Source organism: Enoplosus armatus, chromosome 22, assembly GCF_043641665.1.
Source record: "Enoplosus armatus isolate fEnoArm2 chromosome 22, fEnoArm2.hap1, whole genome shotgun sequence".
Classification (NCBI taxonomy): domain Eukaryota; kingdom Metazoa; phylum Chordata; class Actinopteri; order Centrarchiformes; family Enoplosidae; genus Enoplosus; species Enoplosus armatus.
The window spans coordinates 5890883-5904689 of NC_092201.1; the positions used below are offsets into that span (position 1 = coordinate 5890883).

Sequence of the window (13807 nt, forward strand, 5' to 3'; positions counted from 1 at the left end):
TTTGGACTTTCGTTGATATTGGATATCCCAAGAGTGTAGATGAAATATGAATGATGATTAAAGTGTAGGAAGCTATCCTAGTTGGCAGTACTCTGTTGTAAAATGAAAGAAAACATTACATAACTGCTTCTGAATATGTTGATTGGCCAGTTGAATGAATGCTGACAGGCTCAATTGGTGAGTGTATAGAGAAAAGTGCTGGACCAAAAAGGCACAGAGGGTTTGAGGAAAACACTTTGGTTTCGGCCATATCTTCTATTTCACAGACAGGAAGCTGTAGATTTCCCCTGACGGCTCTCACAAACCAGGCACGCTTTTGGAATTTGTACATGCAGAATGATATACCGACCAAGACATGTGCTTCATCTGTGTAGCAGAAATGTCTGCACAGAATGTGGCTTTCCATCTTGAATTTCACCTTGTGCCGATAAATAAAACGAACTGCTTTTTCCTCCCACTTCTTCTCCTCCCTTGTATCTCAATCCTCTCACCCACATTTGCCCTACTTCTAACTCACCACCTTCATATTTTCTGTGCTATTAATCCCCACCAACTCATATTCCTATATTTTGTCCTCTTTTCTTTCTTCCATCACCTTTTTTCCCATCCTTTACCACCTGCCCCTCTAAATCTCTCATTGCTTCCATCACTTACCTTTCTTCTTTACTTTTGACCTTCTCTGCTGCCTCACTGCATCCCTCCATCCTTCTTCTGTCATGTTTGTCCCTCTCTTGCTCTCCTCACTTCATCGCCCTCCTGCCCACTCTTCATCACTCCCATAATTCCTACATCCACTTCCACCCCTTCTCTCATCCCTCTTTCCCACTGTCAACCCTTCTTTCCTTTCATTCTTCCACAGAACCATGAGAAGGAAACAGCGCTTCACTGTGCAGCCCAGTACGGACACTCAGAGGTGGTTTCAGTGCTGCTTCAGGAGCTGACCGACCCCACCATGAGAAACAGCCAACAGGAGACACCGCTGGACCTGGCAGCGCTCTATGGACGACTGCAGGTCAGTGAGAGTGACATTATATATCAGTTTTATGAAGGTGCATATTTTACACTACAAAGGCCAGGAGTTGAGTGCCGTTTTGAGTTGGATTTTTTTTATGATCCTTTATGCCTTTTTTATGGTGTTGATATTGCTAAAATACAAGCACTATAGTAGTCAAAATGGGGGAGTACATTCTTGCAGCTGGCTCTTATGCATGCCCTTTTCAGCCTGAATTTAAGGTTTGTTAGTAGGCTACTGATTATTGTTGATTAATTTTTGGTAATCTGATGCAACAGGTTGGAAAGGGTTTTTCAAAACTGTAAAGAGTATTATTGGAGTATCATTGGTGTTTATCAGTTGAAAAACCTACCTTGAAAAGGTTCACAGACATGGACTCATCCTCAGCTGGCACTTGAGGATTTATGGCGAGAGAGATAAAGGAATATCCCACCCTGACCTTTTTGTGTGTCCAGAGGGCAGAAGCTCAAAGCTCCACATAGAGGATGGAGGCGACACTCCAGAATGATTCAAGTCTTTGAAATGATTGAGAATACCATACTAACGTCTGCTACCGCTACAAGGGCAGCGTACCTCTAATGGCATTTAATTTGCAATGGAAATTAAATTGAGTAGGCACAATGGGGAAAGCAGCAGTGCTTGTCACTTGGCTCCTTCTTAACAAACTGGCAGTGTTGACAGGGTGGGAGGCTGGTGAGGGATCATGTTGTTGTTGGTGTAGAGGGTGGGATCTTTGGGAGGCGTATGAGAACCTCTGCATGTGTTATGTATCCTGGTGAAGCTTCTCGCTGGCAGGTGAAAGGTAGCAGCTGGTGACTCAATATGCACCTTCCCCAGGACACCAGTGGGTGTTAGAAGTGACAAGCATGTGGCTCAGCTGTTCCAAAAACTGTGAGTCAGTGTTAATTATTTTAAATAGGGTGGATATATGATGAAAAGAAAACGTCCTCAAAGCTGTGCTAGACAGGCAGGCAGGTACATTTTTTTAAACTTTGCTTTTTGTCAAAAATGTGACAAAAATCTCACACATTCACACAGAGCGGCGTGCGCCACAAATGGCTGCTGATGTTTAAATGCAATCTCAAAGTCTCTCTGCTAATCACACATTCTCTCTGTTAAGGTAGTGAGTAATTGCAGTCAAGCCATACAGGTTTGTCTGAGTGTGAATGAATAATTTATAAAGGCAGTGGTATTTCTCGCTCTCTCTCTGCATAATAATGAAGGGAAATCCCTATGGTGGGAGCTCCTGCTGCATGGAGATGTAACTAACACAGGGCAAAAGTTTAGTTTATACACACATACATGCAGTACACACACAATGACACACATTAAAGGAGGAGGCTTTCGAGAGAACTGCGTGTTAGTGAGTTATTAAAGGCATCATCCACGATCAAACAAAAGGGAAGCTCCACTACCGCGACTCAAAACAACCTCCTACTGCCCTCAAGTTGATTGACAGGCCTTTTAATACCAGGACCTGCACTACAAAACAAGTAATTAAAAAGAGCTACAGTATATTTCCATTCATGGCTAGTTGAAAAAAAAAACACTAAATGCTTGACCCTGACCTCCTTAGTTACTGTTGCTCTGCCAAGCATTTTGTTATAGACTGGTAGATTTTTTTAAACAATGGGTATTGATATCACACAGAAGTAAACAAAAGCAGACTTCTCATGTCTGACCAACGATGACTGTAGTTAGCAGATTTAATCATTTGGCAGAGTTAGCTTTTCTGTATTTTATGTGCCATTACTTTAACATTGCTTCTCTTGTGTACAAAAAGGTGACTAATGGCCCAGTTTCTTCAAACTTTGCTGTTCGCAGGTGGTGTGCATGTTGGTCAGCGCTCACCCCAACCTCATGACCAGCCACACTCGCCGGCACACTCCGCTTCACCTGGCTGCACGCAACGGACACCACAGCACCGTCCAGACCCTGCTCGAGGCCGGCATGGACGTCAACTGTGTGGTAAGAAAAAATTCACAGCCTTTAGCTGTTCGTGTCCTCTATAAGCATCCAAGGATTTAACAGATTACTGGCACAGATTATAGTCGCCTTACGGACAAAAATAACAATGAAATAAGTGTTTTCATTTGCTTTTTTTGGCTTGGGGCAAACCATTTTCCTTCTGACAAAACTGGATTTTAAAAACTAATGTCTGTTTACAACAGGAATGACATGGTCACTTATGCTAATCCAAAGTTAGCTGTTTATTTTTTAAAATGGCTGGAAGGTGTACTTAAGCAGGAAGTAGTTCTCAGGTAAACTGCTCACATAAAGATTTGCAGATTATCAAAATTAATCTTGTCATTATTTTGCTTGTGAGTAACAGATATAAGATTTTAGAAATATGTATGTTGTGCAAGTAGGTTGTGTACAGCTAAAAGGAATCTTTTTTAATGCTGTATTTTAGGGGTGAAATGTCTCTTTAAATGATACATATGAACATATTTACAGACAAGTTTACCTTTTTCGGTAGGAGGGAGTTCTTGAACAGAATCAAGTAATATAGTGGGACTTGACTTTGACATTTTGTTTGTATTATCTGATGCTGCTCAGAGTGGAGAAGGTGACTAGAAAGATATCTCTTTGTCCTTTTGTAAAAGAGTAAATCTTTCAGGCTCTCTGTGACTCCGAGTCTCCTTCCTCCTTTCATCTCTGCTGTATGTGAATATTTTAGAGGCTGCTGTCTTGTGTTTTAATGAAAGAGTATAGCTTTGTTTTTTTGTGTATATAATCCACCACAGGCATAAATGCTTGGCAGATTCCCCTTTTGCAAGTGTGCGTGTCTTCGTTCTTGTGTGTGTGTGTGTGTGTGTGTGTGTGTGTGTGTGTGTGTGTGTGTGTGTGTGTGTGTGTGTGTGTGTGTGTGTGTGTGTATGTGAGTGAGTGTGTACTTGAGAGCTTGTATATGTGGTACATGCCTCCTATGGTGTGGTGGTGGTGGTGGTGGTGGTGAGGGATGAATAATTGATTGGGAGAAAAGATTGAGAGAGCAGGAGCGGGAGGGAGAAGAAGAGGAGGAAGAGGACAGGGTGTTCCTGAGAGGTCCTGAGAGTTCACTGTCTCTGCTCTCTCCTCCTCTTTACACACACCACATCTTAAGTTGAGGAAATAGTAGTACAGAGTCACGTACAGTCTATGGAGCTTCATTGCTGCACACTTTCTGTCATGCTGTTTGAACTGCTCTTGTCTTACATTCTTCTAGGTCTTATTGTGTATTCTGAGTTGTCCGGAAGATTCAAACGCAGCTTTGTCCCGACCCTTTCTGGGCCATTTGTTTTTGTGAAGCCTTGTCGAAATGCAGCCACGCTTTGCTGCGTTCTTCAACACCAACTCTGTTTTCCCTTTAGACGATTTTCTCTGACAAACTAAACTATTTGACTTTACTCGCTTGTCTTAAATGTAGAAAAGCAGCCCTTTGCTGTACTAATCAGTCTCTTAAGACGATTTGAATTGAGTCCTTTCTGGTTATGTGATCAGAATTACTGTACTATTCACAATACAAGACATTTATTTTGACTGTTTTTATGTAGACATGGGCGCAATAACAACACTCTAGAAGCTGAGCTTTTTCAGTTTGGACCAACCTGCTAGCATGTCTAAAAATCACATATTACTCAAACAGATCAAGTTGGCTCCTAGGCACCGCTGCACTTCGTTCATTTGCACTTTGAGCACTAGTCTTGTCACATTTATTGCCATATGTGAGCGTCTGATTCACCGAAACTGCTGAAACAAGTACACATTTGTAGTTAACAAATAGTCAGTAGTCGTATGTATCTTCCAGTGCAGTAAACCACACAAACCTCACTACATCTGCAGTCCATGTAGTTTACCTGTGCACCTATGGGAGGTGCTTTCTTTTGAATCCACAATTATGTACTTGGATACACTTGAATGTCTGGTTTCACACTTTATTCCAGTCAGTGTTGTTAGGTGATCATGAAGGATTGAAGGAAAACCTGCTTCAGGGGTTTCGGGGCTCAGTCAGACTCAAAGACTCAGGAAGCTGCTGAGTCTGAATCAAGAAACAAGACAGTTCAGATGCTGAGGAGCCACAGCGGCAGAAAGCAATCAATATCAGGGTTCGCTCAACAAACATGAGAATAAAGAAATCCTGTAACAAAGTCTTGAATGGATTGTTGTTACTGTACAGACTGGTGATGAATGTGAGACTATAAGTTCACTTCTACTGCTGCCAAAATCTGGTCTGACTCGATGTTCATTTGCTACGAAGACATATGGCATAACAGATGCTGCGTTCTTCCTTTCCCCTGGCCGTTTTAAGTACAGTTTATATACAGTATATCAAGCATGTAAAATGGCTTTCTGTTGGACAGTTAATGGCTGAGGAGGGTCTGCAACTGCAAGAGAACAAGTCTGTTTGGGACAACACTCAAATCTGTCGCAACACATACTGCAACTGCAGTTTGGAGAATCTGGTGGGTATGGATGTGTGTGTTTCATCTCTGGAAAGACAGAAACAACTTGACCTGTTGGATATGGGTGTCGTTCTGGTGCTCTCACAGCGAGGAGACGCATGACTCAGCGACGTTGCACCCATTTTCTCTGCCTTCTGTCCTTGTTGCAGGCTATGTGAGTGCACTTGTGTGTGTGTGTGTGTGTGTGTGTGTGTGTGTGTGTGTGTGTGTGTGTGTGTGTGTGTGTGTGCGCGTGTGCATGTACATGCATGCTCTGATCTGAAGAGGAGGGCTGTGTTTCTCTGCAGGGATTTGGCCTCCGGCTCCATGTGTCTAGTGAAGATGAACACTACACTCCTTTGATTTTCCTGGTCCTCTCTACCATACACACTGCAAATCTCTCTCACTCACTCTCTCTCTCTCTCTCTCTCTCTTTTTCTCTCTCGTTGTGCCTCTCTACCTAGTGATGATGAGCATTGCAAGCCTTTGATACCTCAAATCATCTCTGCAATTTACCCTTCACTCTTGTTCAGCTCCATCTCTTTTTGCCTGAAAATGCGTAGAAGCAGCAACATTTTTCCCTTTTTATCCGTTACAAACACAACAAGGCCTAATGCACATTACATGAATCTGTTGCACACCTGGTGAGTGAAATGGTTTTTTGGGTGGGCTAAACTTGTTGGTCAGTTTGACTGAGATGATGCATGTCATCTGACCTGGCTTTATGAACACTGGCCCAACACTACTTGGCTTTGGTGAACAGGAATTTCTGTTAGAATGGGACTATTACACTATTAAACAGTTAATGCACACTAGTAACTGAGTTACGATCGAGGTTTGGAGTATCACAGTTATGTACCACTTATCCTGGTTTCAGAAACCTACATAAACCTTTATCGTGGTTTGATGAACTCAAATATATAAAAAGTCAAAGATCTCTTTGTGCACAGTCAATGTTCAGCTACATTACAGCTTTACTACAGGCAGGTTTAATTGTTTCCCTGAAGAGGAAAGGCTTTGTTTGTGATGTGATATAGGTGAGATGTGTATTGAATTGCTCATTATAAGATGATTTAGGAGTTGACATTTTAGTAAAATGTCCTTTGTTACTGATGAGTTGTTCTGGTTGGATGATTGTAAAAAACTAGAGTTGTGTTGTAGGAAGAGAAACTTGCTAGTGTCTAATAAGTCCATGTGGGCTAGCCACAGCACAATAAATTACATAACTAACTAAATAGCTATGCTAGCTGGATTACTGCAGTGTGTTCCGGTGCGTCTTCAAAAATATGAAGATAAGCCATTTAATGATGGTTTACATGCTGAAATGAAAGTCTGACGCTTGTAATTTGTACACAAACTGTATTGTTGCTGTTGTTTTCCGTTAGTGATAAATATATGGAGAAGCTAAATCTAGCAGACTGGTAACTACACCACAAACTACCATGAGAATAAGGTGCAAAACTCATACTAGTGTTCATGTAAATATACTCAGTGATGACCAGAGATTAGCCTGTGACAACAGTCTCATATGAATAAAGCAAAATCCAGACTTGACTTCCAATCGATAGATCCTCACATGCTCTCTCCTTCTCACTTGTTCTGGTGTGTTGGGATAAACACAGTAAGTTTTTGATTTGTCCTGTTTTCCCCTGCTTCTCTCCTCTCTTTCTTCCTCTCTGTCTTTCTGTATCGCTCTCTCTTCCTCTCTGTAGTATTATCTGTTAGGCTCCAGTGTTAGAGCTATACTGTTGACAGTACAGAGTGGATGCTGTGGGCGACTCACAGATGGCCACCTTGTAAATTGTCACGAGTGGAAAGCACTTTGTGTGTGTGTGTGTGTGTGTGTGTGTGAAAGAGAGAGAGTGATAGTACAGGTCAGTAATTGGAGTCAAGCCATATAGGTCTGTCTGAGTGTGAATGAATAATTTATAGAAGCAGTCACTCGCTGTCTTTTCTCTAGCTGTCTCTCTTTCCTTCTCTGACTGTTTCCATAATAATGAGGGGAAGTCCCTATAGAGGAACCTGCTGCTGGGTGGGTGGGCAGGCAGCCAATACAGGGCAAAAGTTTAGTATAAACACACCCTCACTCACACATACACGCAAAACACACTAGACTGCCTTTTCTAAGAGGACTCGAGCATTTACATTCATCCCAACATCAATAGCGACGGCTTCATTTCTGCCAGCAGCCCTGAAACAGAAAGTCATCTGCCTTTCAATTCCCGGAAGCTCTTAGAGAGTGAGAATCGCCTTCCTCATTTCCTCGTGACATCACCGCGTAATCACCATGGGAAACGGGACGGGAAGTGGTTTAGAGATGACCGTAGAGGGAGGGGAGGTTAGGAGGGCAAGGGGTGTGTGTGTGTGTGAGGAAAAGCGGGGTGGATCATTTCCTGCGCACCCACCTCCTCTTACTTATTGTGAAAATATTGGCTCCTCTGGCTAAACTTCCACAGTCAATGAAGCTGCAAATGTGAGCGCACATCTGTTTTCACCTGGGATTTACACCTGCGATGTTCTCCTAAGAGAACTGGAAGATTGACCTTTGACCTTTTGAGGACATAGGAGTGGCTGCACGTGGTGGATTGTCTGATGACACTTTTGTTGCGGAGGAAACAGGACGGCTACAGTAAGTTTAGTATTCCCTGCAGAGGACGAGCGTGTTGATCTGGTGCAGCGTTGCGTTGAGTTGAATTTCCCGGCTGCGTATGAGCAGACCTGGCTGTCGTCCAAATAATTTGTCTTCATTAAGGCTGGAGCCCAGGTTTTCATCTGTGTTGTCAGGAAGCCAACCATGAAGGATGCGACTGATTCAGCATATGTATGTTGCTGTGTGTGTGCGAGAGTATTATTTTTTTTACCATGGCATTGTGCATGCACGAGTGTGCGGTTCAAGTCTTTAGTCTCCCTGATGGGTATCTTAGCTTCAAGCAAGATGTACAGGGCAGTATGTTCAGTATGTAATTGAGACTTATAGAAACATAATGTCCCACAAAGCTTTAGAGCAGTGAATGCATGAGAGGCAGAAGTGTCGAGTTATACTGGTACCAAAGTGGGAAAGTGTATTTCCCAGTCATGACCTTTGACCTTGAAAGCACAGGAAATCTTATGGTATCACTATTGACTTTTTTGTTTTTTTCCATGGGCCGTCACTAACTGAGAGCTAACTACCATCATGCATTGCAGTCAACGAAAAAAACATGTAGATGCCCAGAGTGACTGCAGTCTAATACAACAGTCCTGCAATAAATTCAACCTTCATGATTGTTATAATGTTCAGTTTTTGGTGAACTGCTTTAGAGAGGTGTTGATTCAACTGTGTGGTCATCCAGGCTGCTTGTGGTGCTGTTGAATTGTATTGCATTATACTGAGAAGTGTTTTTAATATTTTCTTTACACCCAGTTTATACAGTGTGAATGAGGGTAGACTAATATGAAGGATTTACTTCAGGGCTTTTGTATTGTATAGACTGCATTTGATTTAACTTGGTGTACCTAAAAACTGTAAACACTTGTTGCCCAGGAACCTGATACAATATTGGCATACACTTCTTTGTAGCATTGACTTTGGTTCAAATTAACTTGACTTTGTACCCGTAGTCCTGGCACACCTAAAAAAATAAGAAGACGAAAAGGATATAAAACCATCTCTTATGTCTAATTGAGAACAAAAAGGCATTATGGGTAGTATTTGAAAATGTATGACTTTGATGACCTTGGTGGTGGTATTAAAGCACTATGAGGCAGATGACAGGGCTCACTAGTCACCGCTAAACATTTTTCGACAAACAAAAACTTGACATCGGAGTAATCTAAAATATGTCATCGTCACATCAAAATACTACACCTGGTGGCTTGTAACGAAACAGCGGTTATTTTTTCTTCTTGTGGCTCCCGAGTGTTTCTCTGTTTAAAGCGGTCTTGTCAGAGTAATCGTCTCTCTCATCACTGCTGATCCAAGATGAAGCACTTACCAGCGCCCTCCCCTCGCTAGTTTCCATGTGTTGCATCACATCTGTAATATCCCCATTAGAAGCACTGGAGGCTGATACGGGCCGGCGTACAGTGAAGGGAAATTGGGACGTTTCCACACAGGATCCTGCTGCTTGTGTAATGGTTTGAAATCGGTGTGGCCTCACGCTGTTTGCAGGCGAGGGAATGTGACTTTTTTTTAATCTCACTGAATCGCTTTCGTTTAACTGCCAGATAGAAAAAGAGATTGTATCATATCGAAATATGGCTTTCTTGCTCCCTTTTTAATCCTTGTGTAATGCCTTTCATGCTCCCAATCCACTTCTGTTTTTGATGTCTATTTTTGTCTCTGTGTTCAATTGTTTAAGTGATGGAATATTAACACACTCCCTCCCTGTCTCTCTCTCTCTTAGACCGAGAATGGCAGTGCCCTCCATGAGGCAGCTCTCTTTGGGAAGATGGATGTAGTTCGCCTTCTGCTTGACTCAGGTGGGTCTATAAACATGTCCTGGAAAAACAAAAACAGTGCGAGTGTGTTTGCTTGTGTGTGTGTGTGTGTGTGTGCTTCCCTTGTTTCCTCTTCTTATTTTAACCTGCGGCTAGATGCTCCACATGTTTTTTCCCTCTTCCCAGATTGTGGGTTGAATTTGCCGTCAGGTGAACTCCAGGCGTCTGTCTGCTGCATTCTTTCACACTTATATAATCCTGGATTTATAGTTTTATTATTGTTTTGGCCATTTTTTCAGTCGCATCAGAAGGAGGTGCTGAAAGTCCGACAGGATACGATATGTGGTGTCTCATTTTGTTGATGTCACTCATCTTGAAAACAGGGTCAAAGGTCATGGTGATAGGTAGTGAAAATGTTGAAAGTGTTAGCAAATAAAAATGTGGATAAAAGTATTAAGACAATCTAAAAAACATCAACTATCAACCTTTGATAGTGCCGCCAGCCTCCACCCACTTTCCTTTAGCACTTCCTGTTTCCTGCAGGACTTCCTGTGGGCGACCATGTTATTTTGGCCTTGATTTTATTAACATCCTGGATCAAGACGGGCCTGCGCTGGCCTGATTCACTGAACTTTAACCCAACACAACCCCTCAAACATTGTGTGTGTGCGTGCGGGGTGGGAGGTTAGTGGGGGTTGTTCTAAGATGCAGGAGCCTTTCATTGTCAGTCATGAACTATGCAGGGAAACAGCTGAGGATGTTGAAATATATGGTATCTTTGTAATGTTTTGGATTTACTGATGAAATACTTTTGACAGACTCATGGGTGTTGTGGTTTGACCTTTGCCCTGCTGTTCATGTATATCAGTGCTTATACTGTATTTGTGTGTGTGTGTGTGTGTGTGTGTCTCAGGGATCGACACCAATCTGAGAGACAGCCAGGGGAGAACAGCTCTGGAGATCCTGAGAGAACATCCTGCAACGAAATCCCAGCAGATCACTGCTCTTATCCAAGGTAAGACACACACACACACACACACACACACACACACACACACACACACTTTAGATTTAGATGAATTTCACTTGAGAAATTGGGTCATTGCAGGAGCAAAGAATAGAATACTCATGTACAGATAATGTAGTACAACATAATGAAGATTAAAGATGCAGCATTCACAGTTTTACATATTTGCAGTTTTTTTTACGTACAGATTAAAAACTTACAGGTGAACAGCATGAAGGGTGACAGTTGTCGACAGTAAAATGTCCTGAACTTTGCAGCTACACTAGAACTCTAACGTGTCTTTTGGGCTTTACTGTGTGAATTGATGCATTATAAGTTTTATCTGCTCAAACAGATGATGATCGATAGTTGATGTGGATTGGCTGTAGGTGACATTTAAGATCGCCCTTGATGAATCTTGCAGACGCGTTGACATGCAGCATATATAGATTGTAAAAATGAGCAAGGACTCTCCACATTTTGAGAAGCTTTGGCATGTGGATGTAGAGTATGACATTGTGACCGTTGTTGCGAGCGGATGTGATCCAATTGGGAAGTGTTGTTTTCCAGGAAGTTTATCTTCTATTGGGGAAACAATGGGAGCAACTCAAGTCCTGTAAATGTTGCCCTTGATATTCCCACAACACAGTGTTCTCAAGTTGGAGCTCGAATAAGGTGGTTATTGATGATCTTCTGGAAATTGTGACAAAATTCAGAGCTGCTGATTGTTTCGTTGAAGGATCTAATTTTAATGGGTGCTGCAAAACAACAAATCCTCACATTTCAGATCCTGAAATTAGAGAATGTTTGGTATTTTTGAAAAATAAGTGCAATGATTGATCAATAATCAAAATACTTAATTTTCTGTCAGCTGACTCAATGTTTCGCTCTATTTTAAAATGTAATATCACAGGAGGAGCAGGAGGAGGCCGTTTTTTGTTGCATACGTGTACGTGAAGATAGTAAGAGCTAACTCACAAAGCCAGCAACATAAATAAACTGCATTTAACCAGTACAAGTCACAAACTCATAACAGCTCTTTGCCATTACAGATACACCTGGTCAGTCTATTTTTTTTAGTGTTTTCACTTTCTTCAGTCTTCCTCATCTTGGTCTTCCACCTGCCATTGAGAGGCCCGTTTTTGCTCTCATATTTACTGCAGTGTGTTTTGTGTGTGACCAGTGATTGTTAGTGTGAGTTTGCTCCGCAGTCCCCGGAGACCCAAAGATCCTCCTGATTGCACCTTCTAAAGACAGCGTTGTCCTGAGGTGATTATGAGGCTCAGTATGAACGCTGTAATTTGTGGCTTGGAGGCCTCCACTATCTGTCCTTGTGTAATCTGTGGGTGTATGTAAGGCACGCAGATGATTTAAAGAGAATGAGATAAAGGCAGACAGAAATGGAGGGATAGAGGGATGAGGAGAATATGTCAGAGCTTAAATTAACAGCGAGTTGGTCTTAACTAGGGGGCAAAGATAGAAAGGGGAACACAGACTGAATCCCAGGAATCTTACAAATTGGCCACAGCTAGAAAATAACAGATATAAAAAGCTGACATTAAACCAGGGAAAGCACAGTGATGCAATGGGCAGAGCAATGTAGTTGTAATTTGTGATTCTAGTTTCCCATTTCATGTTTAGAGCTCAAAGAATCTGATATGTACAAATGAGACAAGAAAGGGGGAAACCATCTGTTCCCTGCGTTTCAACCCTTTAATATCAAGTAGCTTTAAAGCTACACTTTTATATTAACAATGAATCAAGTGACAATGTTTAATGTGAAAGTGGTTGCTCTATGGAGTGTTTCTTAGTGGTATTCAGCTTATTGTTTTGGGTTAGGGTTAGCACCAAACAGCGGACAGCCAAAGTTAGCAACTAGCTGGTGAACGTAGTGGAGCATTTAGCGGCTAAAGAGCCAGATGTTTCTCCCGGGAGTTGGTGGAGAGAAGAGCTAAAAGGAGAGTGAATATTGGACTTCGTCAAGTGGAAACACAACTCCAAACGATTGCTAATGTTGCTTCATATCTGCTGGATGTGTGAATAGACAAGTGTTTGCTAACACGTTAGCCACAACAACTTTATAAGGTGATAATATGTCAGTGTTGTGTTTATAGCTGGTTCTGTTTGCCCCAAGTGGAAAAACAAAACAATTATTGCTGCTTTAAGTTATGAAAAATCATCTTGGTCCATGCTGTCTGACATATCGCATACAATATATTAGCTTGTTCCAGCTATTCATTGAAGCTACATGATGTAGCCTATGAAAACCCAATTATAAATGGACACATTCTACATATATTGCATACTATTTTGTACACATTTCCCCGTGAAATATCTTTGGTATCTCCACTAGAATTTAAAGTAAGGTTTGTTTGGTTTGAACAAAGCATGGCAGCACAAGATGAGTTTGTACTGACCACTGGTGGGTCGGTGGGGTTGAATAGGTTAATGCAGCTGCTAAATGTCTTTTTTACTTGAACATTATCCAGCATCCTTTGAATCCTGCTGTGCAAATCCTGAGCAGTGCAAATAAAATACAGTGCAATATGAGAACGCTGCGCTTATGAAACTAAGATGTCCAGAGTCAAAGATGGAAACACTTTAATAGACATGAACAGACCACTTGTAGCTTTTTTAAATGTCAAAAATCCATGTGATAGTAGATATTGGTCAGGAAAAGCGGCCATGAAGATGTAATCTCAGTAAACCAGCGCTGGAAACAGAGAGATTTTGGACTTCAGGATGAATAGGAGACTGGATGTGTTTGTGAGAGCGAGGAAGAAAGCGAGAGAGAGAGGGAGAAAAAGGACACAGCTGTGACTTAGTAAAAAGATCAGCTGCATGCCATTTCCTGTTGGAGAGGAGATGGAAAAGGACACGCACACAAAGAGCTAAAGACCTGTCATTTACTTGATTGTAGCAGTTGAGGGGCTTTCTGGACGCCAC

At 41.9% G+C, this 13807-nt stretch overlaps 1 protein-coding gene across 1 annotated transcript in view; it reads left to right on the forward strand.

Moving 5' to 3' along the window:
- The window catches only part of anks1b (ankyrin repeat and sterile alpha motif domain containing 1B), a 195557-nt gene that overhangs the window by 64846 nt on the left and 116904 nt on the right, over nt 1-13807 (forward strand). Inside the window, exons 4-7 of the mRNA XM_070928639.1 lie at nt 860-1012; nt 2837-2980; nt 9822-9897; nt 10769-10870. Coding sequence (XP_070784740.1) covers nt 860-1012; nt 2837-2980; nt 9822-9897; nt 10769-10870 — 475 coding nt within the window. The remainder of the gene's footprint in view (nt 1-859; nt 1013-2836; nt 2981-9821; nt 9898-10768; nt 10871-13807) is intronic.